Genomic DNA, 26,832 nt, shown 5'->3' on the forward strand with positions numbered 1-26,832 from the left:
ACAACATGATGACAACTCATAGACAACCACCTACAACAAAAAAAGGCGCGAGTGTGTGGGTGGAGGTGCTTATCTTCCCGCCAAGAAGCTGTCAAAATTGTCAAAATCGGGATAACTTTGGAGGCCCGATCCACTGTTGTTTATTTTTATTAAATCAATCATTGTTATACAAATTTATTAATTAAAAGTACTCAGTAAACATGTCTAAATCAGAAGAAAATGAGGAAAACTGGATATCGACTATGGATAATCTGTGCTCTAAGTTAAATGTAGATTCAGTTGCTGCAAAAAAGGCTAAGGCTTCATTTTTGGAAATAAAACGTAATTACACTCTAGATGTGAGTATTTCAACAGTTAAATATAAATGGGAATCGTAGTTTTTGATATAAGAAGGATATTGTTAGTGATGCATTCTACATAAATGCATACAATTCAGGTGTCCTTCTTTATTACGTCAACACTTCAATTCCCTTTGTATTTAAACAATATCGGTCCATTTTACGTATATATGTCTTGGTTTGAGTAATAGAGCCCCTTAAAGTTCTTGAAACTCAAAAAGCATACTGGCTAAATTAAATTTGTAGGTTGTTAAGTAAAGGTCCCTTGTAATGTTTAGGTTTATGTATGTATCAATGTTACATTGATTCAGGAGAAAATATTTAGATTTCAGCTCATTCACAATCTTGATGAAGTTGTTACAGAGTCAATAATCTCTATTTCAAACTATTCTTAATATTGATTTTCCAAACACAACCTATAAATAAGTGTATACCAGCTATCTATAAATAGTATAGCACTTGAGAACTGTGCAATATATGTTTATGATTACCTTTCTGAATAGTCCTAACTACATTAGTACCTAATTCTATCTTAGTATAAAGTTTGGAAGAAGAAAAATCAAGATAATATTAGAAAGATATTACTTCCTAATTATTCTATGAATTAAATTATTTTTGTCTAAGTTAAACAATATTTCCAAGGGTGTTACATTTTTACAGTATAGTAATAGGAAGTTGCTCATCAAAATGGAGTCATGTTCAATAAAGATGCTTATTACAGGGAGAAGCGCTTCACTGGATGGCATGTGCAATGTACGTGGCCTGCCGCACCACCATCACCCCAACACTATCAGGGAAGGCTGTGGAAGGAAACTGTGTGTCATTAACAAGGCTTTTACGAATTTGCAACATAAGGTTTGTTTTTGGCATTTTTTTACCAACATCCTTTGTGTTCTAATTTTTTTATGATTTTGTAATATAACATAAACTCATTCAAAATATTTATTGACAACTATAATATTAGTTTTATTTTATTATGTAACTACGTATAGGTATATGGAATTGTTTATTTTTTCAGATTCTAAGGCATTCCAGTGTATTGTGATTTTTCTATTCAAGTAGTAATTATATGTGTTGTCCACAGCCTTATACAGTTTTTTAACAAAATAAAGAAATGGATGGAAATGGCAGCCATGTCCACAGACTTCAAAGACAGGATATCGCACCTGGAGCACAAATTTGCTGTATCTACTGTGCTGTTCAGGAAGTTCCAACCAATCTTCCAGGAAATCTTTTCAGGATTAACAAATGAACCTATGAAGAGTAGCACTAAAAGCAAGAAGCCAAAGTAAGACTCATTGATTTTGTAACTGTTCTTAGCTTTAGAATCAAATCTAAAAAAATACCAAGTGGTTGTCAAATTTTACATAAAAAAGCGGCCAAGTGCGAGTCAGACTCGCCCATGGAGGGTTCCGTATTTAGGGGCTTTATGATGTATTTAAAAAAAACTACTTACTAGATCTCGTTCAAACCAATTTTCGGTGGAAGTTTGCATGGTAATGTACATCATATATTTTTTTTAGTTTTATCATTCTCTTAGAAGTTACAGGGGGGGGCGACACACGTTTTACCACTTTGGAAGCGTCTCTCGCGCAAACTATTCAGTATAGAAAAAAATGATATTAGAATGTGGTTCACAGAATACATCTACTTACCAAGTTTCAACAGTATAGTTCTTATAGTTTCGGAAAAAAGTGGCTGTGACATATGGACGGACAGACAGACATGACGAATCCATAAGGGTTCCGTTTTTTGCCATTTGGCTATGGAACCCTAAAAAATAAGATGTTGAAGCACTTGTGCTAGACCAATTTCTAACAAAAAAGAAATTATAAATTGGGATTTAAAACTAATTAAAACCACTAATATGTACATTACTACCATGTTCTCAATTCATCACAATTTGTTAAAGCAGATGAAGCAAGGAAGAGTGTGGCATATTTATTCAGTTGGGGGGTTGGTTGGGATGCAATTGAAAAAGTCCATTAGTGAGAGAATACTGCTCATAAATGGTATTTTTATACAAATACAGAATTCTAAAATGTCACAAATATTTTAGGCTACAACCATGCACCACAAATGCCCTGTTCGAGTTCACATGGTGCCTGTACATCTGTGTTAAAGGAGAGTTCCACACCTCTGCAGATGATCTGGTAGACATGTACCACATACTGTTGTCATGTCTAGACTTCGTATTTGCCAATGCCTTCATGAGCAGAAGGATTGACTTGATCAATCCCGGATTTAAAGGTAATTTGTTTGATGATCAGTTGAGAACTTCTTCCTGTATATCAAAGGAAGGATTTTTTTGTTTACATACTAGTAACTAGGGCATACCCTTTAAAGTGATTTTAATTGTTTAACTAGAGATGTTTTCCTGCACTCTAAATATTAATGATAATACATTTCTTAGTCTTTCACATTACCCCATTAATTGGTACCTACCAATTTTTATTCAAAGCAATAGAGTCTATGTGCCAGTGGGTGTCAGAAACTGGGATGTTAATATTAATAGTGTGTTACATTGCCAATATTAATTTCTAGAATTGCACTAATCATGTGATATTTTTAGGTTTACCTAATGACTGGCTAAAAGATGATTTTGAATTGCCAAAGAAGGCACCATGCATTATATCAACATTGTGTGAAATCAAGGAGGGATTGGCCGTGGAGGCTGCCACCATGAAGGAGTACAGTTGGAGGCCTGTCATCAAAACATTTTTTGAGAAGGGGGTAAGAATATCTTGGTTAATAACCAGAGCTCGCGTAGGGTGCCTTATAATATGACGTAAGGCATGTCAAATTATAAGGTAAATCCCTGTCAAACCTCTTGTTCATCACATAAGATACTTAACTACTGTACAACATATTTTTCTCAAATGTCTTTCATTATTATAAATATTTCCTCATCTATAGTAATTAAATAGTTACTAATATACTCTATGTTTTATAAAGTATGAGAGGTCCAGGCCCGGGCTCTTACTCAGTTAACTACAAAGTTGGCTGCTACAGAATGGCCTATGGCATTAAGTTAAGACCTTAGATAAGACTGTTACAATCTAGTTTTAAACTAATGAACATGTAAACTAGTGTAATAACAGAGAAACTAAATGTATTTTGTTTTATTTTCAGATTTTGCAGGGCAATGGTGATCAGTTGACTGGCCTATTAGATATAGGACTATTTGACATCAATTTGAAATCATTAAATAATAATTACGAACATTACGTTCTCAGCGTAGGTGAATTTGACGAAAGAATATTTTTAGGTAAGAAATAATTTGTTCTATAGTGTGTCAAAGGTCTGTTTGATTTCAAACATAGACAAAGAGAATCATACTATCTTTGTCTAACACTAGTCCTAGCACCCAAAAGAAAAGGATGAGTATAGTTTTTTTTGTTCCTATTTACTGACAAGATTTGGTTGACCCAGTATATATAAAATTGTTTTAGTTGTTACTGGTTGGAAATAATTCCGTCTTTAAATTATTCTCATTGTTGTAACCTTTATGTATTCAGTAAAAAAATATAATTGACAGTTTTTTCAAATGTCAGTTTGCTTTATGATTTCATGTCAACATGTCTGATTCGATTTTGGAGTGCGGGAAGGGTAGTGACGTTTAAAATATTTTCGGCCCAAATTTTTATATTTATTCATTCTAGGGGCGGATTTTATGCAAATAGTATTTTATTTATTTATTTGTCCAATTATTATATATTTATTGCATTTTGTTGGGTTCAGATTGTTCTCATATGGCCGGCAGAGTGATGGGTTCTTCTAACCCATCACCCGGGCCGGCCATGGCGGCCATTAATCTTGCGTCAAACTCCCCGCAAAGTCCTCCGGCGGCAGACCGTGAAGCATCAATCTCTCCTGATATGGAAGAAGATTACGTAATGGCCAAATCGTCTTCCCTCAAAAGATCCGCGATTAATTTAAAAGAGATCTCGTCTGACATTCCTAAAAAAACAAAAGTAGGTCAATCTTCGAAGATTCAAGCATCAGCATCACCCCCCATTGGTAGGCAGTGCTACACCCAATCGGACGTTGGTCCGTATGTGATTCACGTGCAAATGAAGTCAGATCTATCTCCCGATAATACACATGACGTTTCACTTCACCCCGTGAAATTTGGGCAATATTTGTGCTCTATTAATGTTAAAGGTTTGCTTGAGGGGGGAATCCGTAAGGTGGGCAGGAATCGGTTATGCCTTGACTTTGTTAACGGTGTTTCTGCTAACAGGTTCCTAGAAATAGTTAATAAAGAGAACTCTCGTTACCTTGCGTTTATCCCGACTTTCAACGTGGCAAGATTGTTTATCATTCGACATGTGCCCAAAGATCTGACCATCGAAGAATTAGTAGCGGGCATGATAACGCCCGAAGGATTTGGAAAAATAATTAAGGCGAGGCGACTCAATGCTAAAAAAAAGGTAAGTGAAGGCCACGAATGGGTCCCCACGGAAACAGTAGTCGTAACAATCGATGGACAAAAAATTCCCCAGAGAGTGTACCTTTTCCACAACTCTTTTATTACCGAAAAATACAATTTGCCGGTAATCCAATGCCGGCAATGCTGCAGATATGGTCATATTATGGCTCACTGCAGATCTCAGCCCCGCTGCTCAAAATGCAGCCAGCCACATTTAAGTTCGCAGTGTACTTCATTTAATGATGTAGTATGCCTTTTCTGCTCTGGTGCCCATTCAGCTGACGATAAAAAATGCCCAGAATACAACCGTCAACATAAAATCAAAGCTGCTATGTCGGAGGAGGCCATATCATTCAGTGAAGCCTCTCATCTCTTCCCCTCATCAAAACGATCCTACGCTGAAATTGCCGAATCTGCTACTCCATCATCCTACAAGAAAACCGTTACTATCACCAGGAAACCCAGAGCTCCTCTTCAACCGGGATATGACAAGGTAGCCCATCAAGCATTAATAAATAGTTACAGAATCCCTGATCCTGTAAATGGTTGCGCTCTCCGCGAAAAGCCGAACGCAGAGCTAGAGAATCATTTTGACAGTGCCAACTCTTTCTCTCCTCCGACTATCCGTCAACCCCAAAACGCTTTCCGCGGGAAAGCTCAACTAGATGACAAAATTCTAGATTCTCTTTTAACTACCTTGCTAATGCTCCTTAGTTTAGACAATTTACCGTACCACGCTGCTCCTAAAATAGAATCCCTGTGTGTATTGCTTAACAAAAGACTACAAGATGTGTACGGCAGTGCAATGGAATTCGCGTAGTATTTTAAACAAAAAATCGGAATTATCATTCCTTTGCAACAAATATAATCCAATGCTTTTTGCCATAAGCGAATCTTGGCTTAAACCCCAGCAATTCTTTAAATTGCCGGGGTTTTTAGCGCTAAGAGATGATAGGATAGATGGGTGGGATGGTTCCGCCCTTTTAATTCATAACAAAATCCCCTTCCACCACATACAAATTCCCGTTCACTCTAACGACATTTATATTGTTGCAGCCAGCATTAATAATATTTCTTATGTCTCAATTTACATTCCACATCCTTCTATAGCCAATCTGAACGAATTCTACTCTATAATAAAGAATATTCCCAATCCGATTGTTATTATGGGTGATCTGAACTGTCACCATACGTGTTGGGGTTCAGGCACTTCTGATAGAAATGGCAGGTATTTACTTGGTTTATTGGATAAATTGAACCTTTGTTGTCTGAATGATGGCAGACCAACTAGACGTACGGCCCCAAATCAGTTTTCCTCAGCAGTGGATTTAACTCTATGTTCCTCCAATTTAGCCCCTCAATTATCATGGAATATCTCTTTACTATCTCACAATAGTGATCATTTCCCTATATTTATTTCCTTACCCGGAAACCTTAATCCTTCAGCCTCTCTTCCTCCGTTACTAAAATATAGACTAGGGAAAGCAGACTGGGATAAATATTCTTCCACTTTGGATGACAATATTCAGATCCTGTTCTCTGTCACCCACCCAAGCTTAAATTCTGCTCACGAGTCATTCGTCTCTGCTATCCACAAATCAGCAGAGGAATCTATCCCTCTCAAAAAACCCTTTGTCCGTCGTAATAATAAACCTTCTCAACCATGGTGGGACTCAGAGTGTTCTGCCGCGGTAAAAGAACGAAATAAGGCTGAATTAGAATACGCTAAAAATATAACTATTGAAAACTACATCAAGTTCAAAAAAATTAGAGCGAAATGTCGTAAAATTCTCTCAACCAAGAAATCTGATGGTTGGAACTCGTTTTGCGAATCTATTTCCCCCTCCACTCCCTCTACGACAGTATGGAGGAATATACGAAGATTTCGCAGAGGCATTGCTCCTGTAACAGCCTCTGGATCGTCTCTCAACTGGACAAATGATTTTTTAAATAAACTAGCTCCTCCTACTGCTCCTAATGAGCTCGATATTCCAGCTACTTACTCTTTTAACAAATCGGACAATTTATTGGATAAGGATTTTAGTTTAGATGAACTCAAAACGGCTCTTGCTGCAGTAACTGACTCATCCCCAGGCTCTGATGGTATTGTTTACTCTTTCTTGAAAAAAGCTGGCCCAGCGTGCCTTAATTTCTATTTGGATTTAATTAATAAAACTTTTGAGTCAGGTGATGTCCCTGAATTGTGGAAGCTTCAAATCATTCTCCCTATCCTGAAACCGGGAAAAGATCCTGAGAACTTCAGCTCTTATCGTCCCATTGCTCTCTCCTCGGTTCTATGCAAGATAGTTGAGCATATGCTTAAAAACAGATTGGAATGGTATGTTGAGAGCTCGGGGCTTCTCTCGGAGACCCAATTTGGTTTTAGAAAAGGAAGAAGTGTTACTGATAGCCATGCTCTATTATCAACAGATGTCAGAATAGCTTTTTCTCAAAAGCAAGCCGTTGTTGCTGCTTTCCTTGACATATCCTCTGCCTATGACAATGTTCTTCTCCCGGTACTCTGCAGGAAACTGCGTTCCATGAGAATTCCGGAGAAAGTTGTTCTTTTCATTAATAATCTCTTATCAGGCAGGAAAATTTCATTAAGAGTAATTAACATGCATGATAATTCAAAACTTGTTTGGAGAGGTCTTCCACAGGGCTCGGTTTTAAGTCCATTACTTTACAGTATATATACCTCTGACTTAGATCAGTCCATCAATCAGCATTGCAATATCCTCCAGTATGCGGATGACATTGCAATATATTCGGCTCATAGGAACGTCGTTGATGCGACCCATTACATAAACAATTCTCTCGCCTCTCTGGGTCTTTGGCTAGAGGCCCATGGTTTAGACTTGTCTCCTTCTAAGAGCTCAGCTCTAGTCTTTTTCAGAGGCCGAAATTGCCCTCCTATTAATGTGTTTTTTCGTTCTCAAATCATCCCGGTCCATAGTAATGTAAAATTTCTAGGTGTTATCTTTGATTCCAAATTATCATGGATCGAACATATTAAAAGTTCAATTGGAAAGTGTGAAAAAAATTTAAATATAATCCGGGCCCTATCGGGCTCCTGGTGGGGAGCCCACCCATATTCTCAGAAATTATTATATAACGCCTTAGTCAGGTCTCTTCTCGATTTCGGTTCTATTATAATTGAGCCGTGTCGCAAAAAAGATCTTAAGAAACTAGATAGGATCCAATCTAAAGCCCTCAGAATAGTTACCGGTGCCATGAGATCTTCCCCCATTAGAGCGCTTCAAGTAGAATGCGCTGATCCCCCCTTAAAGATTCGTCGTCAGTATCTAGCTGATAGATATTTATTCCGTGTTGCTCAATTAGAAAACCACCCTATCTTCCCAAAGCTTCAAATATTACAATCCCATGTTGATGTGAATCGGTTATGGCTGAGAAGACCAAAACCAAATCTTGTTACCAGTCTAGTTAGATTAAATAATATTGAGGTTCCCTTAACTAAATTCTCTAAGATCCCCATTTATACAGTTCCTTTCGAGGCCCTCACGTTCCAGCAGAAATCAGTGAACATTGGCGTCAACCGTAGTTCGACTGACGTCAATGACAGATTCCTGTCTTCAGTAAGAACTAAGTGGCAGGAATGGGATTTACTCTTCTCGGATGCTTCAAAATCTAACAATAGTTTAGTTGGATGTGCCTTCATTCATGATAATTTGATGACAACCCGCAAATTTCAACTTCCCTCAGTTTGCTCTATCTTCACCGGAGAATGCGTAGCCATTTTGAAAGCAGTTAAATATATAATAGAACTCAAGGTGCCCAAATCGGTAATCTTTTCTGATAGTTTAAGCTCGATCCAGGCCATTACCTGTAATTCTATCAAAAATTGCTCAAAAGCCCCTATAATTTGCCTAATTAAAGAAGCTCTTTTTTCTTGCCACTTGTTAAATTTAGAAGTACAGTTATCATGGATTCCAAGCCACAAAGGAATCCACGGTAACGAAAAAGCAGATGAAGCTGCCAAAGAGGCGGCTACAAATGGTAGTAGGTCCTTTTTTAAATGCTTCAGTAAGGACTTGGACGTAGTTTCGTCATCAAAGCTACTTTCTGTTTGGTCGGATCTTTGGGTTTCTAATAACAAATTACAATTCTTTCAAATTCAAAAAAATATTTATCGTAAACCTTGGTTTTATAAACATAGGTTCAAAAAAAAAGTAACAAGTGTTCTGATTCGCCTTAGAATGGGTCATGTTTCTATTTAGAATTAATGTAAAAGGTAGCCCGGAATGCCAATGTGGGTATGGTGTAGGTACAATTGAACATATATTTTTCGAATGTCCGTTGAACCGTCTTTCTTTATACGATCTCTTGATAAAATTCAAAGTCTGCCTCCCCTGTAATGTCAAATCTCTTCTGGCTAGTTCTGAACCCAATGTATTAAAACTGTTGGCATATTTTATTGATAAAAATAATATAAGTCTATAAATATTTCTTATGTATGTTCAGCTATATATGTGTTTATTGCTAATGTTATATTATTAAAACTATTTTTATAAGTGTATAATTCTCTAAATTCAAAATTCTGGGCTAAATCATATTAGGTGCACTCCTCAGTTTGTCCTTATATTATAACTAAACTTGACATTGGCAAAGTGCCCTGGCAGCAAAAGCCATTCTAACAAAAAAAAAAAAAAAAAAAAATGTCTGAATATTTAGATTTTAATTCAATTTTGGCTTGTCTAACGGAACATGATGGTAAAATTGTATAAACAAAACTGTTAAATTATGAATTGATTGTATATATTTTTTTAATTCAACTTATATCATTTCAGGAGAACACGCCAATGAACAAATTGGTATGAAAAATAAAGTATCTGGTGATGAGATATCTGAAGTTATTGCTACGTTTGGGCCGGTAAGATTTTTTTGGGGTTGGCATTTGAATCACGCATTATAGGGAGGGGGGGGGGAAGGGTGGCATTTTATAGGGGTTGGTCACCCCTTTCAAATGACACCCGATTTGTGTCTAGGAGACGCGTAGTTTTTTTTATACGTGTTTGAAGTTACGAAATACAATTCCTCCCCCCCTCCCTCTCCCCCTCCTCCCTCCTCCCTCCTCTCTATATTGCGTAATTCAAATGCATCCCCTTTTTTGTCATGTTATATGTATATGGTATAAAATTTAATTTAGTTTTACATATTATCATGGCTTGATCACTTTTTTAGGGATGGACCCTTGCAATAGTTCTTATAGGTTGACGTTGCCTTATATCTTATACGTTTAAACGAGCAGTTCTTGTATATATCTATATATTTCGGGGATCACGGAAACAGCTCTAACGATTTCGATGAAATTTGCTATATGGAGGTATTCGGGGGCGAAAAATCGATCTGGCTAGGTCTTATATCTGGGAAATGTTTTCATATGTTTTCCGAGCAAAGTTCGGTACTTTTACTTATAGCGCAAACATAATATAACTATCTATTGCAGAGCGGGAAGCCGTGTCCCGATACACCGCTAACAGGGCGCGGGTACCTAGGCCGGCGGGCGCCGCTGACGCCGGTGTCCGAGGCCACCAACAGCATCGCGCGCCTCGCCAACTACCTGCGCCACACCAAGCCGGCGCCGAGCCACCACATGACCCGGCTGTTCGCGTGAGTAACTCCCGGACCCGACGCGGGTACTGGGCCGGCGGGCGCCGCTGACGCCGGGGTCCGAGGCCACCAACAGCATCGCGCGCCTCGCCAACTACCTGCGCCACACCAAGCCGGCGCCGAGCCACCACATGACCCTGATAGCATTAAGAGTATACTCTGCCGACCCGACGCCGGTTTCAAGCTGTAGGCAAGAATTGAAAAGCAAGTCGTCTTCTCATCTCAACCGACTCTTAACGCCGTGGCCCCGCCTGATATAAACTGCATTAACCTACATTTTAACCCCCTTATTCATACACGTTTACTAAAGTTGACAAGCCGATAATAATCGTTTGTCTCTATCCGACGTATTGGTATGATGGAAAGGGACAAACGAATAATCGTTTGTCCCTTTCCATCATACCAATACGTCGGATGCCACCGCGTCGATAATAATATCGGCTTGTCAACTTTAGTAAACGTTTATGAATAAGGGGGTTAATGTCCATAATTATTATATGAAATAGTTATACATAACATGATTGAAAAATAGCAAAGGAAGTTGTGTATTGATATTTTATATTTAACTACACCCCAGCACCGGTAACAGGATGAAAAGAAGAAGAACAATATGATTTCCTTTAAGGTGATGAAACAAGTTTACTCTTAAATACATTTAAAACGTTATCTTATCCTTTAGTGAACGCAGTGTATCCGAAGAAGTGATCAACACGAGCATCATCCAGCCCTGCAACCGCTGGATGGAGCAGTTCTCCAACGCGCTGCGAGAGACCAACTGCAGCGCGGAGACCATCACGTTCCGCTGCAACATGGTCACGTGTCTCTACTACAAGGTCTTCGAGCACATCATCAGGGAGGAGCATAGGAAGAAACCGCACATTTCGCTCCAGGTGGGTGTAGTTCATTAGTCATCAATGATTTTCTGAATACCCTGAAAACCTTGAAAACGACTCACGCCTGCAACCGTTGGATGAGTTCTCCGACGCGCTCCGCGAGACCAACTGCAGCGCGGAGACCATCACGTTCCACTGCAACATAGTCACGTGTCTCTAATAATAATAATAATAATAATAAAGCCTTTTTATTTCCCAAATACATAATTTACAACGATTTTAGATTTTTTAATTTTTTTCTTAATTTATAGGGACCCCTCTTGTAGGGTATAGGCCTCCTCCAGATTCTGCCACCTCGTTCTGTCCTGGGCTGCTGTTAGCCAGCTTTTGCCGACTACTTTCACAATATCATCCGCCCATCTTTGTCGTGGATGTCCGACTTTCCTTTTCCCAACCGGACCGGCCCATTGGGTAGCGGCGAGGGTCCAGCGTTGGTCTGTGCTCCTTGCTACGTGTCCGGCCCATCGCCATTTCAGTTTTAGGGAATGATGTAATGCATCTGTCAATTTTGTCTTTTTTCTAATTGTTTGACTTTTTACTTTATTTATTTTTCTTAGGTTCAGGATGCTTCGTTCCATGGCTCGTTGACAACTCATTATTTTGTTTTTAATGTTTTTTGTATAGGCCCAAGTCTGGGACCCATACGTCAAGCAGGGTAGAATACAGGTATCCATCACAGTTCTTTTCATACTTAGCTTGTAGTCACCTTTCAATATGTCTTTATGCGCCCAATATTTATTCCAACTACAGGTAATTCGCCTATTAACCTCGTCTTCGTTGCTCGTCTTAGAGAATGATACCTGTTTACCTAAGTAGATGTAGCTATCCACGTATTCTATTTCTACATCGTCTAGTAAAATTGAACTTTTAGAGCTGTTCGTCATTATTTTAGTTTTATTTAAGTTCATGTGCAGACCAGCTTTCTTGCTCTCTATATTAAGCTCTCGTATCATTTTTTCCAGCCTTTGGTGGTTTTCAGCAAAAACTACAATGTCGTCTGCAAATCTGAGGTGGTGAAGACGTGTATTGTTTATTTTGATTCCTTCTGTTGCCCAGTTCAGTTCGGCGAATATGTTTTGCAGGACGGCTATAAAAAGCTTAGGAGACAGTGGGTCGCCTTGCCTGACGCCTCTACCTATTTTAAACTCATTACCTCTGGTTTCTAGTTTGACTCTGCTTACACTGTTTGAGTAGATGTTTATTAGGATTCTAGTTATTTCTGGGCTTATTCCACATGTTCTAAGGGCTTTCCAAATGAAGTTATGGTGAATGCTATCGAAAGCTTTTGTGTAATCGATAAAGCACATATATAGAGTTTTATTAAACTCGCTATATTTTTCTATGACTTGTTCCATAGTGTGGATGTGGTCCATGGTCGAAAATCCGGAACGAAATCCTGCTTGTTCTACTGGTTGCATGCTGTCTATTTGGGACTTGATTTTGTCTTGTATGATAGAAGTGAATAGCTTGTACACAGTAGACAACAGACTTATAGGGCGGTAGTTGGCTATGTCCAAAGGATTTCCTTTTTTATATAGGAGTATGATATCCGAGCTGTACCATTGTTTAGGAGCTTGCCCTGTGCTTAGGACCATGTTAAATATGCACGTCAGTGGTTTAGTTAGTAATGGTGCTCCGGTTTTGAGACTCTCATTTCTTACGCCATCCGGCCCAGGGCTCTTTTCGCGCTTTAGTTTTTTAATGTGTTTCAGAACTTCTTCTTCCTGTATTCTGATAGTCTCGTTTATATTTGTTTCGGTACTCTCCGATTCTATTGATGGTAACGCGTCGAAGATAATTGTAGCGTAGAGGTCTCTGTAATATTCCGTAGCGCATGATATTACATCTTTTCTTGACTTAGCTTGATTCGATCCTCGATTAAGGGTCTGGATCCAGTCGGAGTGCGTGTATAGTTGTTTAAAAGCTCTTTTAGCGCTTCTGTATTGAATTAAGTTGGCTTCTATGGTCTTTTTCTTGTGCAGGTTATAGTCTTTTCTTATCGACTTACTTGTTTGTTTGAATAGAGTAGACAATTCTTTTTTCTGTTCGCCACTTTTATTTTCAGTTTTCAAAAGCTCACTACGTCTTTTGATCAAAAGTTTCGTAGTTTCGCTGAAAAAGTAGTTGTGTTCTTCGTCTTGTTGTGTGACTTCGGTTTTTAAGCTATTTTTAATGCAGTTCTCGATAGCGTCGTAAAAGCTCTGAATATTTTCTTTGTAGTTGCTCGGAATGGCATCAATATTTTTTTCGAGATTAGATAGGAATGTTTTTATTTCATCTTCTGTTTTCAGTGACGTTGCTGAGTTTTTAAAGTGTTTTCTGCTCTTTTTTACATTTTTCAGTGATAGTGTTGCTCTTACTATTCGGTGATCTGACGGAAACTCTACGTTGCTTAGGACTTCTATATTAGTAATATTTTTCGGAGAGTTTGACAGTATAAAGTCTATTTCATTCTTCTTTTTTTGGTCCGGTGATATCCACGTCCATCTTCGGCTATTCCTCTTTTTGAAATACGAGTTCATGATTGAAAGTTTGAATTCAAGTGCAAACTGGATGAGCTTTTCACCTCTTTCATTTCTTTTTCCGTAACCGTATCTGCCCATGACTAGCATTTCGTTGTTTTTTGGTTGTCCTATTTTAGCGTTGAAATCTCCTATGACCAATATTTTGTTACAGCCTTCTGAGAGCTTATGTGCTTTTTGTAGAGTTTGATAAAAGCTTTCCAGTTCTTCCTCGTTTGAATTTTGTGTTGGGGCATATGCTTGTATTACTGATAGCTTTGTGTCGTTGAATTTTAATTGTAGCAATGCAACTCTTTCAGATAGGCCGCTGAAATGTGTGATATTTGATTTGTATTCTTTTTTTATGAGAAATCCTACACCGTATAAACCGGGCGTTTCACCCACATAGCAGAATATGTAATCATTATGCTCTTCAATTTTGCATCCCATCCTTCTTGTTTCGGCTAAGCCAAGTATATCTATGTTTAAATTCCGAATAGCGTACGTTAATTCTACGTATTTTTCAGTGGTAGAGAGGGTTCTAACATTGTAGGTTGCTATTTTTAAGGTTTCATTTTTATTTACTCTCTTTTTTGGAGGGTTTTGGTCGTATTCTTCCACGGTGACCAACCGGCTTGGAAGATGTATTTCGTTTTCTATTTTTTGATGTGGTATGTGATCAAGGTGAGAGGGAGGGGCTAATTGCTATATGTTAGTGTTTTCGTCGTCTTGTTGCTGTTTCGGAGAGTTACTTGAATTTTTAGAGCTGGTCAAGTAATTCAAAATTCCAGGCTTAAGTATTCCTTCTGATAAACTGGACGTCCTTTTGATCGGCGCCTGCGTTTTATTTTTCTTGCTAGCTTGTGATCGTTTGTTTTCGTTCTGTGTCGAATTGTTGCTTTCAGGGGACAATGAGAGTGTTCTTTTGTTTTTACCAGTAGTATTCGTATTGCTTTGTATAATAAGTTTGTCATATTTTATTGTTGCGAAGTTGCCTTTCTCTCTTTCGGCTCGTACTTGTTCTTGTAATTGTCTTCTTTTCTCCAATACATACACAGGGTAGTCTTCTTTGATGTAGTAAGCAGTATCCTTTAAGGTGCTTCTTTGTTTGAATATGTCTATTTTTATACCTAATGTAGTGAACGTAGCGGTGATTGGTCTCATTCTTTCCCCCTTCTTCCCTATTCTTCTTACTTCTTGAATGTCTCTACGGTCAAGCTCTAGGGAGAAATGTTGCTTTATAAAGTCTATCACGATGCGTTCCAAACTGGCATAAGAGGTCTCAGTTTCCTCCAGTCCGAAAAAGACAATATTTCTTTGCCTTGCTTGTTTTTCTAAAAAGAAGAGTCGTTTTTCTTGATTTTCTTGCTTTTCCCTGAGGTGGTCATATTTTACTTCCAGTGTTTTTAGCTTTTCATCTAAAATGTTATTAAAATTTGACGTTACGGCTTCGGTTACTTTCTGTCCGTTTGTAACAATTGTATTTTGTTGCTCATTGAGCTCTTTTTGAATTTGGGTCAGCAAGCGCATAATATCGTCCATGTTTAGATAGGAACTATATGGCAGCTAAGTGGTGTTTTGTTCTCGTACAAGCGCCCTCTTGCGAGTATTTTCCGAACTGCGCTGAATAGGGTACAGCTTGTAGTAACTCTCTGTTTAGAAGTTCGATTGCGGTTGTTGTATCGCACTCCAGCGCCAACAGATGGCGTTAAAATTAGTTTTCTTCGAAATTTTGCCGTGTCACCCGACAGAATTTGGTTATTTTTATATTTTAGTTGCGATAGGCGTCCATTACACTTTTATTTAATAACACTGTACACGTTCATGTCATTGTTCGTTGTCTGCAAACGTTTATTCCTCGAATACTTAAGTAAAAACAGTCACAAAAGCAGTTCTTTGCACGAAACTTATTTCACTTTTTATCGTTTATTCACTAGTTTTTGCACTTTGTCCACAATATATGTTGTGATTTAGATTTTAGTCTTTTCACTTTTCTTCTTTCTTTACTCTTATACGCACTGTTTACATTTTAAAATCCACAATAAACACAGATACGAAGTAAACAGTGGCACCGTGGCGCCCTCTCGCGTGTCTCTACTACTAGTTTATTCTTTCTACATGGCATTTTACAATCCAAAATGGACATTTTGGAAAACGCCAAATAAACACATAAGCACTGAATAAAGACACAATAATGTCTGCCTGCCTACGAAAAATATAATGCGATGCTGCAATACATATAGGCACCAATTTTGCGGAAGCAACTGCATAGATCAGATTGTAATGTTATGTGTAAGTTTGTTTTTTTGTTCCTCTTTTTTATCTGTATATAATATATATGTATTGTTTAGCCACGAATAAACAATTTCTATCATGTCTCCTATCTCTTAGACTTCTTGATCTTTAAAATAAAAGTACTAATGATACCCGGGTTTTATTGTTGTGTTATCAGGTGGCCAGTAGCAATAATCCGCATGTATTTGTTGTCAGCTGCTGGTGACGCAGCAGACCTACCAGCTGTCCCTGTTCGCGTGCTGCGCGGAGGTGGTGCTGCACGCGTACGGCGCGCACTCGCTGCGCTTCCCGCGCGTGCTGCGCGTGTTCCAGCTCAGCGCCTTCCACTTCTACAAGATCATCGAGCTGGTCGTGCAGGCCGCCAAGGACAACCTGAGTCGCGATCTCGTCAAGCATCTTAACGCGGTCAGTACATACAGTTGAACAATCATCAATTTATAATCATTTATTTACAAAACAAGATATATACAGTGTATTACTAAAAGAAATTAATAAAAACTAGCTTAAATCTAAAATAGTTAAATCATCAACTTAAATTTAATGTGGTAGTGTGTAAAAAGTTCTCGTTGTGATTACGAGATAGTAGTCAAGCTGCAAAAGTGCATACCCACTTTATGAATGATCTAGCTTTTGCCCACGACTTCGTCCGCGTGGTGTTAATAATTTGGGTAGCATATTTTTGATGACTTTTGGAATAAAAACTACCATATGTCCTTCCCCGGGACCCAAACTATCTCTATATCAAATTTCAACTAAATCGGTTCAGCGGTTTAAGCGTGAAGAGGTAACAGACAGACACATGTTAGCATTTATAATATTAGTATGGATTCCGTTCATGAAGTAGGTATGCCCTTTTGCAACTATGTGTACAAATCGACCTTACATCTCTTTAACTTTTAAGAAACTGAGACAACTACAATATGCCAGGCGTCAGCGTGAGGCAATATGTGTTAGTTCTTGGATTTGATGCTCTCTTTTGGACCTTTTTCTCAATGTGTTCCTATGATTAGGCACTTATTTTGCATGGTGATATAGTTCAATTTTGATTGGCAAAAAAACTACCTGTACTGTGTGCTTTAGCTGTACACCGAGCTGCAAAATAATTGACCTCACTTTACAAATGGAATTCATTCATTTTTTGCAGTATAATTTTTACTAGAGTATAATCCTTCAATACTTGATCTACATCTCTATCCACCTAAGGCCCAAGGTCCTACCTATAGTACCTATTCAGTTCGATGTAATTTAAACCATGTTCAATTGAAACCGAGTCGCTTTTGCTTTGTTTCGTTCAAGTTTCCAACAAGGCACAATTAACTCTATTTCCTACAATTTAGGTTCAAATTTCAGAGGCAAATTTTGGATGTTTCGTTTGTATGGCTGGGCCTTAGGAGGCTATGGATTCGGTGTGACAATGTAAGTGTAAGGCCTGAGTGGACGCTCGAGTTGGGCGTGCAGCGTTAAACAAATGCAAACGTATAGGAGCGGCCTTAGTGCACGCTGCTCAAATCACTTAGGAGCTCGACGCCACGCTGCACACCCCGCCGAACGCTCCGCTCCGAGCGTCCACTCAGGCCTTACACTAATACATTTCCAGGTGGAGGAAGAGGTACTAGAGTCGTTGGTGTGGACGTCGGACAGCCCGCTGTGGGAGCGGCTCGAGCAGGGCGCGATACCGGCCTCAACCGACGTTTACATCTCAGACTCGCCGCTGCGAAGAAGCAACGGTGCGTATTTGGTGTCAGTTGGTAGGTATTTTAAAACTGAAAACTGCCAATGGGCTTTTAAACCGCCAATTCTTTATTCCAAATCCCAACTGACAGGTTTCCATTCGCATTATGTGCGAAGATAAAATGTACATAAGCAAATTTTTACGGATTTTTTTCTTCCGCTTTAAGTTCTTGACACCATAAACATGAAATTTACGGAATCATCTACTTCAGCTTTTACTTTTGTCTATTTACCTTTGCTTCATACATGAAGTGTGGCCAAATATCCGCAGCACGACATACATTCGACAAACATGTTTTGTCTTGTAAGAAACTAAAGTGTTTCTGTGTGCAGGTGGTATGCAGTCCCCGGTCTCAACAGCGATCGACCGCTTCCTGCTGCCGATGGCTGACCACGCCAAGAAGCAACTATTCAAAGACAACATCAAACCAGGACAGTCACTATTAGGTAAACTATACCCCATTACAACGCAATAAGGTCTCATTTACAGTATTAGTAAAAGTATTGTCTAGACTGAGCATAGTAACGCTACCCCCTCTGCCACAAATATACGGTAGTTTTACTCCATCTTCGAGTCAAAGTGTCAGAATCCCGTGCCGTGATTGGTCCGTGTCTTTGAACGGACCAATCACGCCACGGGATTCGCTCACCTCGTTCCCCGCACCCCAGTATTTTTGGCAGCATCGGTTTCATGAAATAATTGCTCTAAACTCCGTCTAGAGGATTCCTAGTCTATGATTGATATGAATTGTATAATTTCAGTACCAAACAGTAACGTAGTAGTGAAGCAAGAGCCTCAAACACCGACGCAACAGAACTCGAACGCTGCCAGCGGCGAAACGACGCCTAACTCCACGCCCAAGAAAGCCAACAACTCTCTAGTGCTATTCTTCAGAAAGGTAAACTTATGTAACTCTCCTATCGTATATATTATGTTTTCTGGGATTCATCAAAATAAAAATAAATGACTAAGTATTAAGATTAGGTTTGGGCAGCTATTTAGTCAGGAGGTAGTTAACTAGTTAGTCTAGTTCAACTTCAAGTTGGGTTCATGGATTGAAAAATGTAAATAAAATGTCTGTATTGTATCGCATAGAGTGGTATTTCACACGACTATCAATGTCGGCGGATATAAATAAATCGTTGAAACTGATTCGATTACTTTTAAATCACGCTGAGTCGTTCGTCACATGCAAACACTTCCCGAATTTCCGGTGAACAACCCAGTGTGATGTCTGTTACTTTGAGTACTAATTGGTTGGGTGGTTAAGATGGTTTACGTCATTGTAGAAGCCAATAACGATATACCTCGATTGAAAAAATTATATACTAACAGCAATAGTACATTACTGCAGACGCCGGGAAAGAAGGGCTTGCCGGGTGAGTAGGTATAGACGGCCGACCGTAGGGAGGCCGGATAGTGATACGAAGTCGGCAAGACCTTTTCACGGCTAGGCATGTATAGTGCTTTTCTCAAACATATGCAATGAAATAAAAAAATTCACCACTCAAAAAACAAATTATAAATATCAACTACCAATAGCTACACGACAAAAGTTTTTTTTAATTTTCCTTCCAATCGGTCCAATCTTGCCATAATGACTTTTTTTTTACGGAAGTCGTCCGTATTTCGCGTGTGTAGTGTTCGAATAGACCCTATTAGGGCCATTATACACAACCTGATAATAAGAATCTCAATTTCAATAAATAAAATAAATGCAGATTTTAAATATTGTCTATGGTCTCTGGTGACTTACGTATAGCCAAGATTTTAAATTTATTCATCAACACATTGAATCATACAGATTCGTATTCTTAATATCAGTACGTTCGTGTATAACAGGCGTTAACACGGATATTTTGGTCCGATAACCATTCATTCACTGAAACTATTTAAAAAAAATATAATTCGGCTGTTTAGCCTGTTCATGGACACAGACCCCATGTTTACATTAGAATTAAAAAGAAATTACTTCCCGGCCTAGGCCTTCAATTTCGTATGAAATTCCTTTACAGTTCTCTGGAGTTGCTCCGCCCTAAACGTGATACTTCGAAGCCTGATATAACGCCCGGAGCGACGACATTTCATTGCATGTTTGAGAAATAGTCTTTTACCATTAGGAGACCTTATTTCTTTGCAATAAGGTATCTTAAGTATTGCATATTGCAGTGGGGTTGTTAAATAGTCCCGTAATATTATTTGTACACCCCGTTATCTAATGCTCAGTTTGGGGGCAAGTGATGGGGCAGTTGCGATAATCAATATCGATATAAAATTAAGTTGATTTACTCACTTAATAACATATAAATAGATCTGATTCTTTCTCACCGTAGGTACTAGGTACATATGAATGATTGTCAAAAGAATATCTTGAAATGTCAAAGGAACAGAGAAGTAGATTTGAAAAATATTAGAAGGTTTTATAACTTTAAAGAAAAATACTTCTTATTTCTTTACAAAATTGAAGAATGCTCTGCGTTACTGCTCTTTGTTACTAGGAAACGGGATTTAATCGTGTACCTGTAAATTATTTTTAACTAATATTGCCCTGAAAAAAGAAGTGATCCCTGTGAAGTGGTGGAAGAGATCCCTTATAGGGATAAGCTCGCCTTTGTACTTTGTTTCTGTATCAACTGTGTTGTAACTTGTTTTATGTACAATAAAGTGCTACTATTACACCTGCTACTAATATTTACCCCCGAACTTAAACGGTTTATACAACAATATAGGCACCTAGTACCTAATAAGTCGTCTCTGTACGATTCTATAATTTGTCGCCGTCCTATCTGATGAAAAAGCTGGAATGAATGTCTAGAGCATTCACAAAATAAGAATGTTATTTTGACAAACAACCCTTTATTTTCAACCCCTATTTGCCCCGAAACTGAGCATTAGATAACGGGGTGTAATTATTTGTGTGTACAGTTCTACAGCCTGGCAGTAGTCCGCATGAACGACCTGTGCACTCGGCTGCGGCTGACCGACGGAGAGCTGAAGCGCAAGATCTGGACGTGCCTCGAGCACTCCGTCATGCACCAGACGCATCTCATGCGCGACCGCCACCTCGACCAGATACTGATGTGCGCCGTCTATGTCATATGCAAGGTTCGTGTTGTACTGATAAAGCGCTAATTCAGAGGCCGTGAGTTCACGTCTCAACCAGGACAGTAATTTTTCCACTTTTGAATTTATTCTAAGCTAAATTATTAAATTGATTTTGATAAAGCACCGTTATAGCAAGGTTCACAATTATTCAAACATGCATCTTTGCCAGCTACCGTTTACGCTTTAACTCATATTTATTAGGGGGTATTCCACCTGTCCAATTTCTTTGTCTAATGTACATTGCATCTCACTCTCTCATTAAGCAAAATGTGAGATGCAAATACACATTGGACAAAGAAATTGGACAGATGGAATACCACCCTTACGTGTTGACGGAAATCGTCTGTTTTTATCTCATTCCTCGATTTTGTTGCAGGTTTCAAACAATGCTAACAATCAAGTAGAGAGAACGTTTGCGGACATCATGCGGTGTTACCGACAGCGCCCCCTGGCGGACAATCATGTTTACCGATCAGTTTTGATCAAGCAAAGTACTGGAGACAGTAAGTGGTCATTTAATATCTTCAGAGAAAGATTATTTCACTAACTCGCCTAATCCTCATATTTATTGCATGTATATTTCACATTTTCTGATACTTGAAAGTCTGATTTCGATTTATTGAACACCTCTAACACCAACCATCAAATCCTAGCATGTTACATAAAATACAATTTACTGAAACATAATAAGCCTAATTAAAAAGACTACACGATTATTTTCTATCAAAGGGTAATTGATTCTTCTAAGCAATACTTCATGTACGTTTCGAACGCATACATTTTTAGTGCTCCGTAAATCACATAATTATGTTTTTCATTTGATAAACTAGTCATTTGTTTTCAGGTTCTCCTGAGAGAGGCGATTTAATCAACTTCTACAATAAAGTGTATGTGCAGTGCATGCAGACGTTTGCACTACGGTTTACTGGCAAGCATAAAGATGTAAGTATTGTGAACCATAATTAAATCAGAGACTAATAATCGTTGCCTAATTTATATGTTGTCCGGTCCTTTACAACCGCATCGTGTCGCAAGTTCACTGGATGGCCGCGATTGAACGAATGGTTTCATTCGGCTCTTCTACACTATCGAAGATGATAGACAATGAGAATGACTGGCGAGCACGATAGTGTAGTATTAGTAGAGGGCATACTCGGCAGTCCCGCCACTCATCGTCTATCATGGCCAACGATCGCCTGCGACCCGTCGGCGGTCCGCCCGGGCGCGCTCCCTAGAAAACCTGCTTAAATCTGTCGCGTGATCACTTGATCACCCGAGTTCTGCTCATTTTTTAGTTGTCTGTCGCGCAATTGCATGTATGAGTCAGGGATGTTGCGAATATCCGCATCCGCAACCGCGGAACTTCCGCATTATTTTCAACATCCGCATAAAATCGATGCGGAGTTTAATGCGGATGCGGATGTGGAACAGGTCAGTACAGGAACGTCTTAGCATCGGCGTAAGTGCTAGACTGCCAGGTAATTTAATCATTAGCCAAAAAAACCCATTAGAAATGAGCAGTCAAGCGTGAGTGGGACTTAATGTACGGAAACCCTGGAACGCGAGTCCGACTCGCACTTGGCCGGTTTCTTGAAATAAAAATTACTAAAATGTAATTTTTATTTGACGTTTTTAGGGTTCCGTACCCAAAGGGTAAAAAACGGGACCCTATTACTAAGACTTCGCTGTGCATCCGTCCGTCCGTCTGTCACCAGGCCGTATCTCATGAACCGCGATAGCTAGACAGTTGAAATTTTCACAAATGGTATCTCTGTTGCCGCTATAACAACAAATACTAAAAATAAAATAAAATAAATATTTAAGGGGGGCTCCCATACAACAAACACGATTTTTTTGCTCTATTTTTGTTGATGGTGCGGAACCCTCCGTGCGCGAGTCCGACTCGCACTTGGCCGGTTTTTTATGTATCTATCTTGACATCCGCACCCGCGGATTTGAGCCTTTAAAAATCCGCATCCGCGGATGTCAAAAAATCGGCATCCGCAACATCCCTGGTATGAGTGATAGAGATGCAAACGGACGAACGAAGAGTTTCGCCGGAGGCCGTCTGGATCCGGCTTTGGGAAATCTTTGGGAGGGTGTATATCCTCCTAAGGCCCAAGGTCCTACCCATAGTACTTATTAACTTTCTTATTCAGACCCAGCTCCTACAACAATTGTGTAGTCATAGCGTACCCCGGTCCTACCAGTAGGACTTAATAGAAAACCCATCATTTTGTTTTCAAATTTTGAAATTGGCGTGTACGAACTTCTAAAGGAATGTTTTGTTTTGTCTGTGAGCCCTTTAACAAGTTCGTAAAAAAAAAATCAAAGTGCTGTACAAGGTGCTGTATAAGTACAATAACATAAAAAAAAGTCTTAAGTACTTGGGTCTGAATGAGTATAAAACAATAGTACTACTGGTAAGGACTACGGGCCGTACTGACTACATACTCAATTTTTCGTTGGGCCTTAGGAGGATATGTTTAGAACGATTCAGAAATAAAGTGTCGCCGGTTGCAGGAGTGCAGCCTGTCGCCGCTGCCGGCCGGCCGCGGCGACGCGCTGAGCTCGCCGGGCGGGCAGCGCGTGTCGGAGCGCCACCAGCTGTACGTCAAGCCGCTCACCTCCCCGCCGCCCGGCCTCAACCAGCTCACCTACCGCTTCAGCCGCAGCCCCGCCAAGGTAATTACTACCGGCAACATATAACACTGCAACACGACGCAAATGCCGACTGCAAATGTGTAGCGGTCAACGTCGAGCGTTTCCGTGGTCTGGCTAGCGATTTTTTAATGTAATAGGGATGTTGACAATTTTTTGGAACTGGTTTCATTTTGTAGATAGACACGTAATAATTACAGAAAAAAATATATTCATTAATTTTGAATAAAAAAACATGTATAATAAGTTTCGTGTTTCAATTTCGCGCCTAAACGCTCCAAACTGTCACGTGACCTTGATGACGTAACGGCGTTTTAAACAAACTGCTGTCAGTAATTTTTTTAAATTCTTTATATGGCAACTGACAATTTTTTTAAAGCCTTAACACACTACCGCATCGGACAGCGACCTTCTTTCTCGCTCTAACTTATAGCTGCGTCCTTAACGCACCACCTTACACACTATCGATTCGTGCGCCGCACCGCACCAAGATCGCGTTTCGGTACGATAATCTGTAGACACTTAGGCAGGTTTTATAACTTGTCTTTGGTGATTGCACTGTGATTACGTCACGCGCTCCGATTGGCGTTTGCAGTCACGTGATACTGGGCATTATTTTAAATACTTTTGATTATTTTTAATTAATTTATTACGCATATTAACACTTGCAAAATATGATTTTCTGCGTTCTAATATTCCCTGCTATGGTAAAAACATAACATATTATATATTCGCGATTCATGTCAACATCCCTATTAATCATTGAATTTTTTAACATAGGATCTGCATGCGATCAACACGATGGTGTCGTGCGAGGTGGGCGGCAAGCGCATGAGCGACGCGGCGCAGGACGTGGTGAAGCGCGCGCGGCTCGGCCTCGCCGCACCCGGCGTCGCGCGCAAGCTGCAGGGGCTCGTCTCCGACCGCCAGGCCGTGTGACGTGACAGGTGAGCAGCACGGGTCATGTACCCGGGCACGGGAGGCTGGCTAATGTTCCAGGGACTCACGCCATCTAATACGGACGCGGCGCAGGACGTGGTGAAGCGCGCGCGGCTCGGCCTCGCAGCACCAGGCGTCGCGCGCAAGCTGCAGGGACTCGTCTCCGACCGCCAGGCCGTGTGACGTGACAGGTGAGCAGCACGGGTCATGTACCCGGGCACGGGAGGCTGGCTAATGTTCCAGGGACTCACGCCATCTAATACGGACGCGGCGCAGGACGTGGTGAAGCGCGCGCGGCTCGGCCTCGCAGCACCAGGCGTCGCGCGCAAGCTGCAGGGGCTCGTCTCCGACCGCCAGGCCGTGTGACGTGACAGGTGAGCAGCACGGGTCATGTACCCGGGCACGGGAGGCTGGCTAATGTTCCAGGGACTCACGCCATCTAATACGGACGCGGCGCAGGACGTGGTGAAGCGCGCGCGGCTCGGCCTCGCAGCACCAGGCGTCGCGCGCAAGCTGCAGGGACTCGTCTCCGACCGCCAGGCCGTGTGACGTGACAGGTGAGCAGCACGGGTCATGTACCCGGGCACGGGAGGCTGGCTAATGTTCCAGGGACTCACGCCATCTAATACGGACGCGGCGCAGGACGTGGTGAAGCGCGCGCGGCTCGGCCTCGCAGCACCAGGCGTCGCGCGCAAGCTGCAGGGGCTCGTCTCCGACCGCCAGGCCGTGTGACGTGACAGGTGAGCAGCACGGGTCATGTACCCGGGCACGGGAGGCTGGCTAATGTTCCAGGGACTCACGCCATCTAATACGGACGCGGCGCAGGACGTGGTGAAGCGCGCGCGGCTCGGCCTCGCAGCACCAGGCGTCGCGCGCAAGCTGCAGGGACTCGTCTCCGACCGCCAGGCCGTGTGACGTGACAGGTGAGCAGCACGGGTCATGTACCCTGGCACGGGAGGCTGGCTAATGTTCCAGGGACTCACGCCATCTACACGGACGGGGGTTATGTAAAGAAAGCGCGTTCTCTTTTGAGAGTCCGAGGCACGCGATTAGTCGTCTAGACTAGACAGTAAACGGGCGGCATCAGCGTCGAGCGTGTGATCTAAGGCGCTCGAGTTACATATTACGTCCGTAGTCCGTACGCAGAAGCGTGAACGAATGACCTCGGCAATGGTGAACTAGTCAAAAGAGCTTGGGCTTCCTTACTATTATTTTTATGTCAACATTTTACTCATTCTGACTGCCATTTTCAGGTATCATCTGACCGCAAGGACTGCAGACATACGCTATGAATTTTGTCTTTATGTATTCTTCGGTATTGCAATAAGACTACCTATTTTATGTTAATCGCAGAAGGCGGCAGATATTTTATTTCTATTAGAATAACAAACTAGCGATCATCTTAATATTTATAATCAAGCCTTTATTTGAAATACAAGCCAAAACCGTAACTGGCTCTCTTTAGTGGCTTCGCTTGTAAATTATAAAATAATACATTTGCCTTAACAGACTATGAATCAATTTTGAAAGTCAACCAAGTGTAGCATTGGCGTTTAGTTTATCCTTTTTATTTGTTAGCCCTGTGGCTGGCCCAAAGTGGGTACTTGTGCTAGGGCATTCGTCAGACGTCGGCAGTCGCGGTGAACTGACACTCATGAACCATATTGATCTCATCTCTTTTATTTATGTTGGTTATGATTTTAAATATGCCATTAATAATCTAAACTTGCTCATTGCTAATGTAAACTAAGATTTAAGTTAAGAATTGAGGAAATGGCTGTGTCAGATCAGGTTAGTACATTAAGTCCATGTATTTCCGAATCATTACCGGCGACTGTTCCGATAGCCTTCACAATGTTTTTTTTCTTTAATTATGTATGTAGTTTGTATTTTTAGGTATAACTGACAAATTGAAGGGATGTTTACAAAAACAACATAACTGCTTAGAGCGGTTGACACTTTTTTAAGAACATTTTTATTCGTTTCAGGTGTCAACCAGTGTGGTCAGTTATGTTGTTTTTGTAAACATCCCTTCAAATGCAATATGCGTCGCCATCAAATCGATATGTATTTTATTTAAGACAATCACAATTTATTACACAAAAAGTAGTTTGTAGTGAGTTGACTAATAAACGAGACAATCAAACTAATAGATATGTAAAGCAGAACGAGAATAATTTAGATCAGTATTTTATAGGTATATGTATTAGATTTTTATTTGAGTAAATTGACATGGTCGCGGCAGTATAACGACCGTTCACGTTGGAGCGTCCGCCACCTTTTGACCTTAACCCAAAACTGAATT

At 40.3% G+C, this 26,832-nt stretch overlaps 1 protein-coding gene across 1 annotated transcript; it reads left to right on the top strand.

The window, feature by feature from the left end:
* Nucleotides 1-52: 52 nt before the first annotated feature.
* On the top strand, nucleotides 53-26,381 carry LOC134654955 (retinoblastoma-like protein 1). Its single transcript, XM_063510389.1, has 19 exons — nucleotides 53-338; nucleotides 1,060-1,193; nucleotides 1,423-1,626; nucleotides 2,398-2,588; nucleotides 2,911-3,071; nucleotides 3,471-3,606; nucleotides 9,579-9,661; nucleotides 10,238-10,401; nucleotides 11,081-11,291; nucleotides 16,286-16,495; nucleotides 17,688-17,817; nucleotides 18,155-18,268; nucleotides 18,584-18,720; nucleotides 20,748-20,927; nucleotides 21,304-21,430; nucleotides 21,772-21,869; nucleotides 23,451-23,612; nucleotides 24,369-24,528; nucleotides 25,781-26,381. The coding sequence occupies exons 1-18, from the start codon at nucleotides 201-203 to the stop codon at nucleotides 24,525-24,527; spliced, it is 2,739 nt and encodes a 912-aa protein (XP_063366459.1). The 5' UTR covers nucleotides 53-200; the 3' UTR covers nucleotide 24,528; nucleotides 25,781-26,381.
* The last annotated feature ends 451 nt before the right edge of the window (nucleotides 26,382-26,832 follow it).

The sequence above is a fragment of the Cydia amplana genome, chromosome 16, assembly GCF_948474715.1.
Source record: "Cydia amplana chromosome 16, ilCydAmpl1.1, whole genome shotgun sequence".
NCBI classification, from domain to species: Eukaryota; Metazoa; Arthropoda; class Insecta; order Lepidoptera; family Tortricidae; genus Cydia; species Cydia amplana.